Source organism: Schistosoma mansoni, chromosome 3, assembly GCF_000237925.1.
Source record: "Schistosoma mansoni strain Puerto Rico chromosome 3, complete genome".
Classification (NCBI taxonomy): domain Eukaryota; kingdom Metazoa; phylum Platyhelminthes; class Trematoda; order Strigeidida; family Schistosomatidae; genus Schistosoma; species Schistosoma mansoni.
Window position 1 is genome coordinate 12214367 of NC_031497.1, and position 12059 is coordinate 12226425.

At 37.8% G+C, this 12059-nt stretch overlaps 1 protein-coding gene across 1 annotated transcript in view; it reads right to left on the bottom strand.

Annotated features, from left to right (window-relative positions):
• Positions 1–9256: 9256 nt before the first annotated feature.
• Positions 9257–12059, bottom strand: part of Smp_127510 (putative myosin XV) — a gene marked incomplete at both ends in the record, with an annotated part of 195567 nt that continues 192764 nt past the window's right edge. Inside the window, 3 exons of the mRNA XM_018799252.1 lie at positions 9257–9527; positions 9618–9709; positions 10818–11231. Coding sequence (XP_018651060.1) covers positions 9257–9527; positions 9618–9709; positions 10818–11231 — 777 coding nt within the window. The remainder of the gene's footprint in view (positions 9528–9617; positions 9710–10817; positions 11232–12059) is intronic.

Here is a 12059-nt window from a genome sequence, read left to right on the forward strand (position 1 = left end):
AATGCCAAGACGATACTTAGACAAATGGGTGAGTGAATGTTATGATAAATCTGATTGATTGTTCCATTAATTATAGTCTCACCATTCTGAGGATTATTTAGTTTATAGTGTGACTGTTCTAGATTACCAATGCTCAACATGGGTGTAATCTGAGATCGATAAGCGAACACACCAATGATAAGTGAAACGCTCACCACCGCACTAAATTCTTTGACCTTGTATGACTGTCTTTGTTTTATCCACCAATCACAATCTTATGTTCATTCTAACACAATATTCTCCCTTTTGACTCATTTTTCCTATTCTCCAGTTACTGTTCGGTATGTCATTTATATTTCACCTTTTCCCTATGTAATAGACTACTGTTTATTCGTATACTAATGTTGTTAATTTACGTTTTAGAAACAGATAAAGTCTATTAAGCCAAATAGCTTACTCGTTCTGACTTTGGCGAAACCAAGACTCTGTATTCGACAGTTTAGAGAATAGCTTAAAGTTAACCCTGTAGGAAATTGCTTCCTACAAAGTTTCGAACAGTAAACTTCGATATACTTACTGAAATGGCTCCTAATAAATACTACGATCCCGATGATATTCCAGAGTTATCACCCCATCGTCTGGGAGTTTATGATGAGGACCAACTTGAAAAGGGCAAACCCGAAACTAATAGCATGATAGAATTAGACTTGGCTAGACTACGTATAACTCAGTTAGAAAAAGAAATTGAGCTAGAAAAGTTACGTCGCCAGGGAAGTGAGGGTTTCGGTCGATCAATAAACAACAGCGAGGATGTAATATTAAAAAATCTGTATTTATTAAAAAGGGAAATCTTAAGATTCGACGGTACACCGACAAATTACTGGAATTTTATTAGAAATTTTGAGGAATGCATCGGATGCGAGAATATTGGATTTAGAGCTAAACTAAATTACTTGATTCAATATTGTGACGGCGAAGCGAAAGCCGCCATTCTTCATTGTGCTATACTAGAACCAGAGGTAGGCTATCATCAAGCCCTAAAGCTTTTAGAAGAAACCTTTGGTCAAAAGCACGTAATAGCACGCACGTTCATCGACAACTTGCTAAATTTTCCCAATATAAAAAGGAACCAACTAGATGGTTTAAGAAAATTGTCCCGGGAAATGCAAGCATGCTGTTTGACTCTCGAACAAATGAATTACGTTTCTGACCTAAACTCTACCAGAACTATTGAAGCTATGGTTCTGAAATTACCGACACATGTTCAACAAAAGTGGCTAAAGACAGCTTATAAGATTATCAGACGAGGTCATGAGCCTCTGTTCGCCGACCTTACTGCCTTTGTAAAGGAACAAGCCGATATGGCTAATACTCGATATGGATTACTCGTCAACCGCGGTAGTAATAGTGACAATAGGGATGTTGGGGTTTTAAAAGGTAGAATTAGTGCAGATTACAATGCAGCAAGGATATCCTATGCGAGTACTAATGATGACAATGTCTCCTTACTTAGTTTATCCTGTTTGGAGTGCTCAGGTAATCATTCTTTAGATCAATGTCAAAAGTTTCAAGACATGAATGTTAGAGAAAGGAAAAAAATTCGTTCTTAGACACAAGTTATGTAATGTTTGTCTGAAAGCTAACCATGTAGCAAAAAACTGTCGATCGCCGAGGTCATGTGTTGTTGAAGGATGCGGTTGGAGACATCATACCCTATTACACGAGAAGCAGGAAAAACAGAGAGATAGCAATAGTGATGTTTACATTAATACTCAGTTATGTACGGAGGGGAGTGTTAAGCGTATGCAGAGACCAGTAGCATTTGCAGTGGTGCCTGTATGGATAAAAAATGGTGAGAAGATTATTCAGACTTGCGCCTTGCTAGATAGTGGGTCAGATACGTCCCTCATCGTTGATGATCTGGCTGAGGAGTTGAGCCTTGAGGGAAAACCAACAACGGTGTCTTTAAAAACTCTTAGTAATGACTCGTCATTGATATCCAAGAAGGTTGATGTAGAGTTGCACTCGATAGATTTTTCGTCATCTGTTAAGGTGCAGAAAGTGTTGACAGTCAAAAAACTACCGTCGGTTCACAGGACTGTGCCAACGGCAAATCAAATGGCAACCTGGTCTCATTTAAAAGACATAAGTTTTCCGAGTATAGAAAACGAGAATGTCAAACTGTTGATTGGGTGTAGTGTGCCGAATGTACGCGAGATGAAAGAGATAAGAACCGGAAATACGAATGAACCGTCTGCCGTGAGGACTCTATTAGGTTGGACGCTGTTCGGTCCCTACAGGGAACTTCATGAGAACAGCCGTGTACTTAATTACCTCTCAGACAAAGAGGAATTAGAGGATAAGTTTGAACAATTGTACCTAACTGAATTCAAAGATTCGTTTAGTTGTACTACATCGATGTCTGTAGAAGATCGTACAGCACCCAGCGCTATATCACATCCATTGCAAAAGTTAAAAGGGCATTATCAAATAGCTCTGCCTTGGAGGCTCGAACACAAGTTACCTAGTAATAAGAAATTAGCAGAACGCAGACTTAGCTGTTTAAAAGGTCGACTTATTCGAGATACGAAGTTGCTCCAAGACTGTACGAGCGCTATGACTCAGTATATAGAACGAGATTATGCCGAAAAGATAAACGATAACCACGTCGATGGGCGAATTCGGTATCTTCCTCATCACAATGTCTTTCAACCCAAGAAGCCTAACAAGTTAAGAATAGTTTTTGATTGTGCAGCTCAGTATGCTGGAACGTCTTTGAACAAGAATCTTTATACTGGACCTGATATAGTCGATAACCTAGTAGACGTATTTACCAGGTTTCGGCAACGACCGATAGGTCTTACGGCGGACATTGAAGCCATGTCCCATCAAGTAGTATTTCCGGCGCATGATCGAGATGCTCTCAGGTATTTGTGGTGGCCAGGTGGGGACTTAGAAAAGGAGTCAGAGATCTATAGAATGAAAGTCTATCTGTTCGGAGCAACCTCATCGCCATGTAGCGTCACGTTCACCTTGCAGAAAACGAATTCTGACAATCAAGATGAATTTCCCAGGGTTGTTAGGCACTCAGCTGAGGGACAGTTTTATGTTGACGACTTATTGATAAGTAAGGATGCTATAGAAGAAGCTAAACTGACGTATTCACATTTCAAAAGACTCATAAGTTTGGGAGGATATAATTTAACTAAATGGGCTAGCAATAATATTGAAGTGTTGGAGTTCAACCCAGAGGAAGACCGTACTGAAGGAAACGTTACCGTCTGCGAGTTTAATGGGACGAGTAAGCGAACTCTGGGAATAGAGTGGAACATCCTAACAAAAAGAATCATGTTTCAAAGCTCGTGAGTATCACGGAAACCTAACCAGAAGAAATATTTTGTCATACGTAGCATCTATTCGTGATCCAGTAGGGCTTATAGCCTTAATAATACTACCAGCAAAAATGACTTTACATGATACCTGTCGGCAGAAATTAGACTGGGACGCAGGGTTACACATAGATTGTCAAGCGAAGTGGAATATTTGGCGTAGACACACAAAAGAGTCGAACTACTTAAGAATACCAAGATGTTTGAAACCAGGGTTTGAACCATCATCTCTGATTCATTGTTTTACTGATGCTTCTGAGCTTGCGTATGATGTTGTTACGTATATTCGTTATGAAAGTGTTTCTCGTCAGATTCATTGCTCCTTTAGAGTTGCTTCTCTAGAACTAGTTACTATGCTCAGAATGGAATTAACAGTATGTGTTTTCTGTACTAAAGTCGGCAAGTATGCAAAAGAACAGTTAAATATTCCCATTTCATCGGTCATCTATTGAACTATTCTAAGAGCGCTTTTATTTCAAAGTGTGCCGATCGATGAAGCTTTAAGGATATTAAATATTAAGTGACGGATGATCCTGGCACCCTAGAGGCTCTTATACCGGATAAATCGTTGTTGACTTACAGAGGATTATCACCCGACGATGTTTCTGTGGATAAGACTTTATTATACAATAAAAGATGGAAAGGAGCTCGGAGGTTAACCACCGCATTTTGGTATAGGTGGATAAGAGAATATCTAACGACTCTCCAAACAAGAGATAAATGGTTGAACACATACAAGAATTTACAACCGGGCGACCAAGTTCTCGTTAGTAGCTTTGAAACGAGCAGACGTCTATGGTCTAAAGCCATTGTCGAACAGGTAAGCTATGGCCCAGTTGGACGAGATCGTGTAGCCAGGTTGAGAATGGCAAACGAAGAAAGCTTTCGGGATGTGCGGAGCCTCTCTCTACTGGAAGAAGTCGGTTATCTGACGGTGACATACGACGACGGACGTGGTTCGCGTTTCGGGGGGAGTGTAAAGTGAAATCGATAAGCGAACACACCAATGATAAGTGAAACGCTCACCACCGCACTAAATTCTTTGACCTTGTATGACTGTCTTTGTTTTATCCACCAATCACAATCTTATGTTCATTCTAACACAATATTCTCCCTTTTGACTCATTTTTCCTATTCTCCAGTTACTGTTCGGTATGTCATTTATATTTCACCTTTTCCCTATGTAATAGACTACTGTTTATTCGTATACTAATGTTGTTAATTTACGTTTTAGAAACAGATAAAGTCTATTAAGCCAAATAGCTTACTCGTTCTGACTTTGGCGAAACCAAGACTCTGTATTCGACAGTTTAGAGAATAGCTTAAAGTTAACCCTGTAGGAAATTGCTTCCTACAATGGGAAAGAGCTAAGTAAGTCGGTCTTTACACAGTAGCTCTCTATGTTTTCGACATTTGATGCTGACCACATTAGTTTTAATGGACTCACCTAGGTGAAGGCGCTCGGTAGTGCATCCTCACCTGATCACGAGTGGAAATATCGTGATCAACATACCCTGCAATCGCTAGCCAGGTTAAATCAGTCGATCCACGATATATTGATAACCTCTCAAATATATCTTCGAACCTCTTGCATCTGTTTTTTGATTTCGCCTGGTGGGTACGATTCACAATAGGTGTTATTGGCTAAAACGTTGTAAAACCCCAAATTCATGTGACACATTCAACACGCAAGGAAAAATAAAGAACCTGAAATACAACGTAGAAAGCACCAACTAAATCTTACATGATGGGGAAACTCTGGGTGGGGTGGAAACTTTCACATTGCTGGTCAGCAGCACCATCGATGAACAGGGAGGATATAATGTGGATGTGAATGCAAGGGCAGGAAAAGCACGGGTAACATTCCTACAATTGAGGACCACGTATATCTTAATACACCTGCCAACATCAAAAACAGCATCTTAGATGCATACGTCAAGACAGTTCTATTGTACGGAGCTGAAACACAGAACTGTCACGACAATCATCAAAACAGTTCACGTACTTATGGACAATCTTTCACGCAAGATACCCAATGTCTGTTAGCCAGATATCAGTAGCAACAGCCTACTTTGGGAGAGAACGAACCCGCTTCCTTCTGAGAAGGAGATTATAAAAATACTCTAGAAGTTGATAGGGAATACATTGCCGAAATAGCCAAACTGCATCATGAGGCCAGCCCTAACTTGGAAGGGAAACAGAAGGGAGGAAAGCCCAAGAACTCACTGTGTTAGGAATTTGAGACAGACATTGAAAGAATTAGTAGCTACTGGAAGGGATGGCTCAGGATAGATTTTGGTTGAGAACACTGGTGAGCAGCTTGTCATCCTTCACAAGGAGAAACAGGCGTATGCAATTCACTAAACTGCATGGTTCCATGGTTCGCCAGTATACGTGCATTTGTAACGGCTGGGTGATTTTTAAAACATACTTATTTAAGTATCGCCTCAACTATTGTGTTGCGCGGTATCCGGTAGCTAACAATATTTCTGCGTTGTTTTGTTACTTCCTCCATTTATCTACCAGTTGCACCATTATACTAATCATTTCCAATAGGGCCTCTTTGAAACGAGACTTTGTTTTTTGACAGTGATTGTGCAATTGATGGTCCTTCTGTTGAACGAGTAAGTGAAGCAGGTGTTCACAAGTTCAGATTACATACTCTCGTTACATTCACCAGCGAAATTTCAGAAGTCGTAGTGAATACCGAAAAATCTTGGCAAATGTATCTCGTCACGTTCAACCCTCAGATAAACTTGCAGCTGAACAAGTTGGAATTTAGACTGTTAAGTAGAATCTGAGATTAAGGAATGATATATTCAGAGAGTCTTTCACTCATTGTACAGGCTACATCATAACCCTCTAAATCCCACAGACTTTCCGTGTTAATGAAAGGTAATTTCAACATAAAAAAATCGAAAATAACTCCCCACAATGTAAGGGTTTGTCCCCTACTGAAATACTGCTCAATCATAATCATTCGCATACTTTCCTTAAACCAACAGTAAATTGAGAAAGTACAAAGCCACAACTATCATATATGAAATGAAGTGAAGCACGGCAACTTAATCCACCATATTTACGATGAAGTAAACTTAAATTCTCCGAATTTAATCTAATCAAACTGCAGTACATTGTGATAATTTAAAGTTTGCCAAATATGGTAGTCATAACCATCGGAATCATGATTGTGTATTAAAGATATCGAGAACATCAAATTAATCAGACCAGGTTTCTTTGTTATGCACTATGCAATGGAATGGCCTACCAATAAACATACGGTCAAGTGAAACGCTTACTTAATTTAATTCCTCCTCAAACAGCGTTATGGACCAATTTGGAATCTCCTACATTCTCGACAGAGCTTGCCTAAATTGAGCTACACTTGACAAAGTCTGATTGGAGTTAATATTTCAGACGCTATATTAATCAAACTGATTCCTCTTTGATTGTCACAAGAGGACTTTTGTTCTTTCTTGTGGACTGGCACAATCAGTGATTGGGACCATTCAGGTGGGATTACGCCCAGTTCCTAAATCCTACATAAGATCTTAGTCAATCTCACTGCTAATTCTGGACCATCATCTTTGAAAATCTCAGGTGTAAACCTGTCAGACCCTGCTACCCTCCCTCGATGAGTGTACCTATTTATCCGAGTCTTTACTGTTTCATGCTGTCGGGTAGAGCTGGGGTGACTGTCTACTGGGATCCAGTCTAAAAAAGCCAATAATGCCCTAGGACTCAATGCTATACCTACAATAGCGATGCCATGGGAAGCGGCATCCGGGTTTCCAGATACAGGAGGTCATGGAAGGTGATTGGCTTGAGACGCCTAATAAACTTGGTTTGTATTTGTTTATTTATTTAAACACATAAACACTGGTGCAAGGATGCACAAAAGACATATGCACGACACAAATCATTCAGTTAGTGTGCGGACTGGAATACTGCCTGCCTGCCTAGACCAAGATACGTAGTTCTCTTAGGAGGGACTGCCCGAGCGTTTGACCTAGAGGTCTAATCTTCAACAACTATAGTGAACTTGACCATTAGTCACTTCTACACAATTGTGGACTTTCGTGAGGAAATATGTCTTCACAGTACCAATGCTCTAAATAAAGAAAACTGGGGTGTACATTTAAGAAACAACAAATTTACGTGAACAAAATCGGAGAAAGAAGGGTATTACAGTGTAAGATCCATTTTGAAGGTGAAAATGCCTCCATGTATAAATTTGCAACTTCTTAATGATTTCTTTATTTGTGCATATTGTTAATCCTTTTGATGCCAATTGAGATTGTAATATTTCATTTCATAATAGTTTTCTCAGTTTTTCTGTTACTTTCACTGGGTTTCTATGTTTCTGCTTGAACTGTATCTAATTTGTTTTAGTTGATATTATTCTGGCGGCTGCCATATTGATTGTGCTGTTTGATTTGACTGGGATCGTGCATTTTGGTTGTAAATTGGAGCACTTTCCCAGAATTTGAAACACTTTGTGTTCTAGAGCAACCTCTCAAACGGAATTTTTACTTGATCTATCCAGAAAAGATAGAACAACACTTTTATTTATTTATTTATTTAAACAAATAAATATTGGTACAAGGAAGCACTAGATACATATGCGCCATACAAATTTCATTCGATTTGCTTGAGGGCCGTGATACTGCCCAGGTGCCCGAACTGAAGCAGGTGGTTTTCTTAGGGGCCCACACCCGGAGTCTTTGAACGAAAGATCTGATCCACAAGGCAGTGGAGCATCGTAAGGAGATGCAATCCCATGGTAGCCGTTGACCAACGATTGGTTCACACGCCATTTGTTCCCTCAGGATACTGGAGCCCATGTGCACCATTGGTTCGGAATCAGGGTTTTCCAACTCCCCTAGGTGAACTTTCCATGTCCACCAACCCGGTTAAAGCGCCAGACATTCGCTTTTCGTCCTCTCAATTTCTTGAACAACACCCCCGCCACGAGAAGGCAGTGAGTAGGACTTCCCTGGCAGAGGCTATATATTCATGGCCATGTGGGAGTATTTCGAGAGGGAAAGCGGACTCTCCCTACTCTCGACCGTACCAGGGCATTTGGGGGCATTCCGCGGACAGTTATTCTTCACCAAACACAGTTTGGATTTTATACCCAGTTTAAAAAGCAAAACTAGGAGATTTATCGGTAATTAAACATTTAGAAAATGTGGAATTAGCGTGTTCTATTAGAGATCGCAAAACTGTCCAGTTATTTGCACTTGGCGATTGCAGATCCTCGATAGTTCATCCTCCAACTGAAATCATGAAACAAGAATGGGTACTGTTTTAAAAACTATGTCAACTTTCAAAACTGAATTAATCAGTTGAACTGCGATAATGAATATGCAAATGAAATATTCACCTAAGACACTATAATGAACTCCAGATTTCTAACTTGTTTGGTGATATATATGACTTTGGTAGCATTCAGTTATTGCTTGAACCCAGCAAAATCAACGTTTTGAAGAAAAAACAAATTCAAGTTCTAGACAAAAATACAAGGACTACTACTTAGTTATAGACTAACTGGTAAAAATGTTGAGATGTTGCTAGATTTCGATTCAATGTATCTAAAGGTATAGTGGGAGTCTGTACTAGGTGTTAGGACACCATTAGAAATGTAGTAAACGATTATTTTCCAACTATCGTGGAGTATGTAGTTTTAGGTGGATTAGGTAATCATCAAGATTATATTACGAGTGATTAATAGAAAGTGTCTGGTACTGAGTGACGGGGTTACAATCAAATGAATATTGATTTTCACATGAATGCAAATATGTCTCGTTTAATAGTACCAAGTGGCATAGATTCGAAGCTACATAACCTAGCATCTCAGGATAAAGATAATTTACGAACACACATAATTAAAGTACTGAAATTGGTAGAAATGGTAATAGTATATTAGTAAATAGCACAAAACTTACAAAGCTAACTAGTTTCTTACAAGAGTTCTTGAGTTGTGCAAGTTGTGTTGTCTTCTCCTGTTGCTCTAATAATGCTTTATCGATCAGTTTTTGTGTCTGACTAACTCTTGTTCTAGCCAGTTCTGCTTGACGTCTATAATCCAAAAGTCGATCAGTCAATCGATCTAAGTATCCTATTCTAGTTCGTATCATCATTAATTGGCTTAAAGAACTTTAAATAAACAAAAAAAGAAGTCATAAACTAGTTACATGTGGTAGATATTTCATATTTAGACCATAGAGTAGTAATTACTAAAACTACCTGGTAGTCAGCTTAGTCAAAGCTTCTTTAACAAGTTCAATCATTTTAGATATGTCGTTTGATGTATATGACAGCAGATCATTTGGAGCATTCTAAAAAACATAAGCAAAAATAAAGTATGAAAGCATTACGTATATTAACAACAATGAAGAGGTTTAATGCATCTGAGTTCTTATTGAAATCTATAATTTCTTGACATATCTTCAATTATAAATGATGGATAAGAAGGGATTTAAGGCATATTTTCGTATCGAATAGAAGTTATATGCCATCCAGTATAGGTAGTTAAAGAAACCGATATTCAGCTAGTTAAAGGGTAGTAAGTCGTTTGAACTATTAATATATTTAGATATCATTGACTTCACAACAACATAAGATAATGATGAAGCTGGAAGAATGTTCATTTACATATTTGATCTGTTCTAAATGGCCTAGATAACAAATCATCTTAAAAGTAGGAAATGTCTACATATGACATGATTAACAGACTGACACTGTAAAATACCTCCACACAATAGATGTGAATTGGAGTTTCGTATACGACTACTGAATACATTTCTATCACTAACCACTGCTCCGCGAAATAGTAAGGACTATCCGTTGGAAGTTCAGGAAAAGTGAGTTGATTTTTTCGACATCACACAGTAAAAAAGGGATAGAAATAGCAAGTATAAACTGATCCGAAGAAGATAAAAACAAGAGGAATGTTAAAAAAACTAATGCAATGCATTAAGTAATAGTAGCGTAATATTCAAACATTTGGACATTAGTTTGGATTCAGTAACAATCCTAAATAGGCTTTGCTTTCCGGATAAGATTACGTACATATTGATCTACTGCGTTGAAGTTTTATTACTGGTGCTCAGACTCATGTCTCAGTCAAATAAGCAAACTATTAAGGAGTGCTGACCTGAATAATTATATTTGATACTTATTTCTTAAAATTAATAAGATAGTTGCATATTTCATTCGCTTCTTAGATAATGATACCACAAATAAACAACAGACTAGTTTTATATATAAATGTAACGTTTCAGACGGATTTATTTTATACTGCAAAATGAAGTGATATCATCTTTGAAGAAGCATGAGGAACATAATACAAGTTACAAAAACGTGTATAGGAAACTATAGATATTATGTACATATAATAGTATTTTGATAACGAGCATTTAATTTATTAATAAAACATTTTTCAACCTGTATGATCATATTCTGAATAGTATCACAACGAACACCACCGGAAGATTTGAACACATTACGTCCAGTTCTGCTGAGCTGATTTTCACTTTCATTATCTAATCGTTCGAATAAATCCTCCTGAAAACGTTGAAGAAACGCATTCAATTCAAGTAGATCATTTAAAAGAGCTTGACGTCCATCAGCAGAGTCTAAAAGATAACGAGCAGATGCACCAGAAGCAACTATCGGTTTTCTTTCGTCTATTGACAATGTAACATTAGACTGACTGGCAGCATCAACGCTTGGATTATCTGGCATTCCGGATGAAGAGGTTGATACTATGTTTTCCCTTTCAATTTCAATGTTTTCCACAGATTCTACATCAAAAGGACCAAAATCTATTGCCCCTACTTCGTTTTCATCCCACAAAATCTACATCAAGTACAAAATACGTAGTTATTTACAGATAACACATTGAGGAAAAGAAATTCTACAAAGGCCATGAAGCTAGTCTCAATATTATTACTACCATTACAAAACAATATTATCTGATTCGGTGATAACTCAAAATGATCTTTATGGAGGCACAGAAGAATAAGCTTAGAAGTTAGATAAAGCATAAGAAGCTCATAGTAAGCAATTCTAAGCAATCAAATTAAAGACAGAAAAAAATCAACCATCGAAATTTGATGTGAAATAGTTCTAAATAACAAAAATAAAATTTCCACATGTTAACATGTTATAATCACAAAAATCATGTACTTGTGATCATTTGTACTGCTACACATGAATCAATGCATATTAATTTTATTGGGCCCAGTGATTCACTGTGTTTAGTATTGGATAACTGAGAGTGACTGTTAGGATATAACAAGTTAGAATGAACAGTTAAGACTTACAGTTACTGGTTAACTGATAAGCTACGGAGAATATTTGTTCATCAACTGTTCTTAAGTAAATTGACCCCCCAACTGTGTACTTTTTTTATATAAAACTCAGTACATCTATACGGGTTTATTTATTCGTGTCTCTCAGTCGTACAAGTGGGTACGAGTAGTTATTACCAGGATATTTCATATAAGAAGGAATATTCCTTTAAATTCAAGTTTGCGAGGCGTATTTTCTTCAGAACCATGTGTAATGTCTTTTAAGACTGTATATATTACATATTTCTATAGCGAAACGCAATGAATATTTGTTTGTCGGAGACATTTATTTCCAAATGGTTGACTCGTTATCTCAGATATTTGGTGAATAAAC